At 40.7% G+C, this 6,325-nt stretch overlaps 1 protein-coding gene across 3 annotated transcripts in view; it reads right to left on the bottom strand.

The window, feature by feature from the left end:
* Positions 1-6,325, bottom strand: part of WDR17 (WD repeat domain 17) — a 147,849-nt gene that overhangs the window by 46,519 nt on the left and 95,005 nt on the right. For all 3 annotated transcript variants that reach the window (XM_019521804.1, XM_019521802.1, XM_019521803.1), the window contains exons 10-11: positions 5,468-5,550; positions 2,740-2,826 (exon numbers count right to left, since the gene is read on the bottom strand). In XM_019521804.1, coding sequence (XP_019377349.1) covers positions 2,740-2,826; positions 5,468-5,550 — 170 coding nt within the window. The remainder of the gene's footprint in view (positions 1-2,739; positions 2,827-5,467; positions 5,551-6,325) is intronic.

Below are 6,325 nucleotides of genomic sequence, written 5' to 3'. Positions count from 1 at the left end.
TTTTTTTTTTTTTTTTTTTTTTTACTAATAATTGAGTTTTGGTACAATTTCTGATAGATATTTTAATATTAGTACTGCTAAAGTTAGCAGAATTAGTGTTAATGTTTTAATTCAAATTAATGTATTTGCTAGTCAGCACTTCTGAACTATTGCCTCTATCACTTCACTTTAGCAATACTGAACCTTCCATATATTCTTTATTTTCTTTTTGATTAAATCAAATGTGAACTCTCTTTCACATGTGTTCAATTATTTTATAGAACTTAAACTTCCTTAATGGGAAGTAAATTTTTTGTTCTGATGTATGGGAATTAACTATTAATGCAATTTCACTGTTAACTCATAAATAATGTTCTGTTTGCTCATAAACAGGGTTTTATTTTAAGAGGAAACATTAAATACACTTTTTAAAAGAATTACCTCTTTCAGATACAAGAATAAATTCAGCCTCAGTGCTAGACTATACCATACGTCAACACAGGGTGCATTTACACGTTGCCATATGATGACATTGTCATGGCACCGTGCTTTAGTACTTACTTTTGGAAGTACTAAAGCACAGTGCAGTAACTGCTTGTACTGTGCCGTGCGCATAGTGCACGGTTAGATTTTGCCGTGTTATTGCGCGTACAGCGACATAGTGAGTCCCTATGTTGCTGCAGGGTGATGTGGAGACATGCCCACAGAGTACTATCAATGTAACAAATGACCCCACGTACAGATAGGTAGTTAATCATGTTAGCTTGGACAGAAGGCAGGGCAGGACACCTTACAGACTAACAGAGGGGTGTCAACTCACCTTGCAAATCCAGCCTGGGGTATGTGGCAGTGACAGCTCTGGCTCAAACTCAGAGCATGAGGCATAGCTTCAGCTCCTTCTTTGTGCCCAATGCTGGAGCTGATGCTGCAGTGTGCCCTGTGCCCTGGCAGCTCTAGCTCCAGCATGGAGCATACAGTGCCAGTGGTAGTAGCAGCTTCAGCATGGGACAGCAATAGAGCCAAAAACTGGAGCTGCAGCAGCAGTGATGGGTGATGTAGCCTAATGATGGCCATGGCTTTCTCAGTCTTTGATTACCTTCCTGCCACCAATCACTGTGTCTACCAGGCCTAAGGGCCCCAGATTCTGTGGCACACCATAACCTACAACCATGCCCCCCAAATTCCAATGGCCTGCTGGTAGCCCAGCAAGTTGGACCGAGCAGCTGTGCAAGCCAGATCCAGCCTGTGGGCCATATGTTTGACATCCCTGAACTAACTTGGTCAGAGGCAGGTGCTTTCGTAGGCTAAAGCCTACTTTGTCAGATACTATAAATGGATTTGCAGAAAGCAGGGGTAGTAAACAGAAAGAAATAAAGTCAAAATATAAAAGACAGGGTAAAGGGGAGGAAAAGAGGAGGCACTTCTGAAAGAGGTAAAGAAGGTAGGTGGAAGAAATCTAAAGAGATGAACAAAGCAATTTAAACCACTGAAGGACATAAGGTTTATAAAGATCAGTCCTGGTAATGTAATAAGAATCCAGAGTCTCTGCTGAGACCACACTTATCACAATTTCATGTTCAAGTTAGTTTTTAAAGTGTTAATATTTAAGAACAATTTCTCCGAGACCAGTGCGGGAACATCTCAGGAGGTTAAAATGTTCTGTCAAAGGCTTCTTTTTGTTTCTTTCTGAAAGTGATGTCAGATCAATACCCATTCATTCTTTCACAGTGGACAGATGGGGGGAGGTTAGTCCTACGTAGACAGAGGGGCACGTGACATTGTGGAACAAGAAATCATCCACAGACTGGGCCGCATTACATGCAGTCTCACGGCAATTCTGGATTCTTATCCTATTGCCTGGGCTAGCTGCTATAATCCTTATGTCCCTTACCTTCTCCTCTCTCAACAATGCCCCTCCCCTATTCTTTCCTTTCCTTTTCCCTGTCCTTTCTTTTAGTACCCCTGCTCTCTGCAAGTCCCGTCGCACCACTTGACGAAGTAGACTGTAGTCTACAAAAGCTTATACCTCTCTAAACAAGATTTTAAAGGTGCCACCCTTCCCTGCCATATGACCATAGGGTCACTGGGGGTTTCTCACAGCACTGAGGATTCTCCTCTTCTGAAAGCCATGTCACAGGCTTTTGTCAAACTACACCTAAAAGCAAAGTGTAGGTTTATTCCAAAAAAACCAATCCTTAAGAATGGCATTGCGCAAGTCTGTATTTATTGTCATGCTGAATTTAAAATTATATTTTCTCAGTTTTTAAGTAAAAAGATTTGAAGTTCCCAGATCTACAGATTCACCCTGGAATCCAAGTGTCAAGCTGAGTTCTTCTCATGCATCATCCTCATGCAATAAAAGATCTTTAGACCAAATCCTGTTTGTATTTAATTATACATGTATGAAGGCAGAATGTGGCCAGCAGATTTTGTATTTACTGGCACTTAATAAGAAAAAAAGATTTAAACTGGCCCATTTAGACCCAAGATTGACACTGAAAAGTATTTTTCAGTCACTGATTTTAATGAGGAATTGTACCTCAAGTATGACAGAACAGCTTGTATTAAAAAGCAATATTTTTACAATAAGGAATAGTAAACTGGTCTTTTATAGTATGTTCTCAGGAGTCTCTGACTTCACAAAAACTATATCAATGCAGTGACACTAGGTTTTTTTTTTTTGATAGCCATGTGTTCTCTTTATGGTTATTCATTTAAATTGTAGATATAATTAATCCAGGAAATTTAAATTTTACTCACTTATTGTTTTGACTCCAATCACAGCCAAAAACTGCAGCTGGATGTTTGTACTTGTGAAGAACTCTGCCATCAATGGTTCGAATAATACTGAAATCAATTACAACACAGTAATAGGAGAAAAAATTAGCAGACTGAGTAGGATTTTCCAGAGGTCAAAATCTGATTTTACATGTGCCTGGTCATCAACATAAGAAGTCAGATTGCAAAGGTGCATCATGAAGGAAAAACATGAGAAGGCTTCCTATTTCTGCAGCCTCGTGGTTAAAGGACTGACTATAACTATAGCACCTCTGCTTCTCCAAATGCTTAGATTCATACTCTTAGAAATGTTAGATTTTCCCTGGGGAGATGTGAAAAAGTGGACTGATGTTTCTCAAGGTTTCCACACTGCCCTTACTCAAGGGTAACTTTGCTCATGGCAGGAACTTTAAAAACTGGGCTTCTGGGTTTTAGAACAATGAATTTTGATTTCTTTATAGCAAAATATTCTTTAAAAGTTATACCTTTTTGTTAGGGTTGAGGGTAGATAGATAGGAAGAGACAAGTACAAACTAATAAATGTTGAACTGTCCTGATACATAAACTATTAAAACATTTAGTACTGAACTTGCATTTTCCAGATTTTGAAAACAGTCAGACAGACTAGAACATGATAATCTTTGCTGTAGCAGTAGGAATTCAAATACTGCCTTTACTGCCTAACCATTATGTTAACATTTTCAATATTTTAGTCCATTAATTAAATCTACTATTTTTAATAAAGATACAAGTTTTTAACAATTAAATATATGAGTATTGTCTATCTCTTCAATATCTCTTTCTCTTCTTACATGTAGGAGAATTGGGAAAAATAAATGTGCCTTGGATAATGCAGTTGAGACTTGAGCTCCTCCTTTTTGACATACATTTATTTAAATGTTCTTTCAGAAGATGAAACAGCTATGCCACCATCAATATGTTAGGTTGATGGCTTCTAAAACCAGTGGACCACTGTTAGCCCTCAACATTTCTCAGGCCATCGCATTGGCTGATCTTCAAACTTTTGAGGTTATTCAGGGGGAAGCTAGAATGACCCGCTGACCATTTACCATGGCATCTCAGACCACAATTCAGGAACAGCATTAGGAAAATGCTTCCACTTTAACTGCATATGCTCACGCTCCCTGGTTAAATCTCTGTTTGGTTTGGTCTCAGAGGGTGGAAAAAGATATCACCTTTGTGCTACCATAAAAAAAATTTATGGCAGCACAAAATGAAAACAGACAGATGTCCCTAGCTTCTGTCACAGCATGAATGCTCAAATTTATGGCAATAACAGAAAGCAGTGATAAACTGAGCTGCTTTATTGTGGCTGACACTTTTTGTTTATGACAGGAGAGTGTGGGCAGCCTAAAGCTGCCCACACTCTCCAGCCATCAGGGGCAGGGGCTCCACAGACTTGAGCTGCCTAGCCCTGCACACCCCAGGAATTCTTGGGAAGAATCTGGCCCCTCAAACCTTGGAAGTGCCTGCCTTACTTTCCCTGTTTACCTAGACGCATGCCCAGGGTCTCTAGGGCACATCTAGGTAACAGAGGAAGTTCGGGGCTTCACCCTGACATGTGGCACATGTCTGCAAGTGGGAGTTTCCCCAATTAGAGACATGCACCCATGTCAGGCCACGGCAGTAAAACGTGATGGGGGATTCCTTCTCCAAGGGATTTCCCCACTGCACATCTGCAACTGCAGAGGGGGAAAACTCCAAAAGTGGGTCCTGTTCTCTGCAGGATTACCCCATTATGCGTATCTACAGCTCAACAAGGGAGGCATATCTGCAAGCTGGGAGAGGAGAGCTCCCATAGGGGAGACCTCTTGCTTGCAGACATGCAGTGGGGAAATCTCCAGCAGGGGGAGACTGGGATCATGATCGCAGAGTCCCTCTCATCGGGGAAGCTGCTCAACAATCAGCTGATTGTCAGCTGACTTTAGGGGCCCACTGAGCTGGTTCAAGCGCCCCTGAAGCTGTCTGATGATCTGATTGTTGGATACTTGGGACAGCATTGGAGCTGGCACTGGCTGCAGTACTGTCATTCCCAGTCAAAAATCAGCTGATCATCAGCACCATCAAACCCCAGGTTGTTCTGGAGTCAGTCAATGATCAGCTGATCAGCAGCTCGCAGGGAATGCAAAGGTGCTCATTTAAGCCCTGGAATGGTTCACCCTGGCACACATTCACTTTAAGGTGAGATGGAAACCAGCTACAAAATTATTTCACAAAAAATGTAACAATGCATAATAATTTTGTGGCTGATTTCACTTTCTGTTGTGCCATTAATTGCCTGAACATGTGGCCAGGTTATATTTTAAGATGTGTTGAACTGGTTAATCACATCTTAAGCATAACATCTGCCACGGCCCTTGGAAATGCCACAGAAAGAGTATGTTCTATAGGACATATCTTTTGTCTCTCCACAATCAGAACATTACACCAGAATTCCATACCAGCTCCTGCCTATCTGTAATTCAGGCAATAACACACATATCCCTAACATAAACAAACAATACTGCACTTTTCTTAGAAAATGGCATGATGACTGCAAATACTACTACAGTGCTACAGGGCTTTACAGTAATACACATAAACCAAAACACATACAATGGTTATTTACATCAGTAGCTTAAATATGGATTTATGGTGCTATCAAAGTTTACTTGCTCAAAAGATGGATTATTTTCAACATGGCACTTACCAATATCCATCACCACTGCAGGTCGCTATTCTTTTGGAATCTTTATGACTCCAGGCAATGCAGAAGATTCCATTCTTTCCATGCTTCAAAAAATGCAAAATACCTATCAATAAGAAATAATTCACCCCTTTTTCTCTTATCTACTGACCTCTCTGTGGTACTTTGCTTTCCTAGTAGAATTTCTCTTTTGCTCCAAGTGCATTGTACATTTCATTTTTTCTGACTAAGAAGCCTTAAACTTAGCCAAACTGACCATGAAGGAGGCATGGCAAGACTGCTACTTCAAAACAGTATTCCCTACCTGCTCTGCTTTTATAATGAAGACACAGCTGGTATCTGGGTTCAGAGAGCCACAACTGAGCACAGCTGAAGAATTAACATTTTGGCCAAACCCATTTTCACTTTTTTTTGCACGTCTGCAGCTTCTTTTGGCATTTCTACACAGCCTGAGATTGCATGCAGCTCTGTGCATGCTAATTTATATATACTCTGGAGCATGCTCAGTAGACCTGAGTTCCATTCAGGCAGCTGCCTGCTGAAACGGTATTGCCCAGGTAAGTGCATAAAGCTGGATACGTCTTATGCAAAAGACCCAGGGCAAAACAAATGCTAAAACGTGAACAAGTGCCAAAAACCAGTTACATGGATGAATATGCGCCATTTGGGTGTGTATAAGATTGAGTCCTTTGTGTTTATATAAACTTGCAACTTCCATTAGGGCTATCATAAATCTACCTTGGACAAAGCCAAGAAAGTTAGTGGGCTGAGAAAAGCATTTAGAAAAACTGGTGGAATGTGCATCTGGCTGATAACTCACTGTAATTTCCAGATTTGTAATGCAGGCATTACTATCTGGTG

This window comes from Gavialis gangeticus, unplaced genomic scaffold (assembly GCF_001723915.1).
Source record: "Gavialis gangeticus isolate Ggan-Ray unplaced genomic scaffold, GavGan_comp1, whole genome shotgun sequence".
Lineage (NCBI taxonomy): Eukaryota > Metazoa > Chordata > Crocodylia > Gavialidae > Gavialis > Gavialis gangeticus.
The sequence above is the reverse complement of the archived record's forward strand: the minus strand, read 5'-3'. Positions and strand labels throughout refer to the sequence as shown.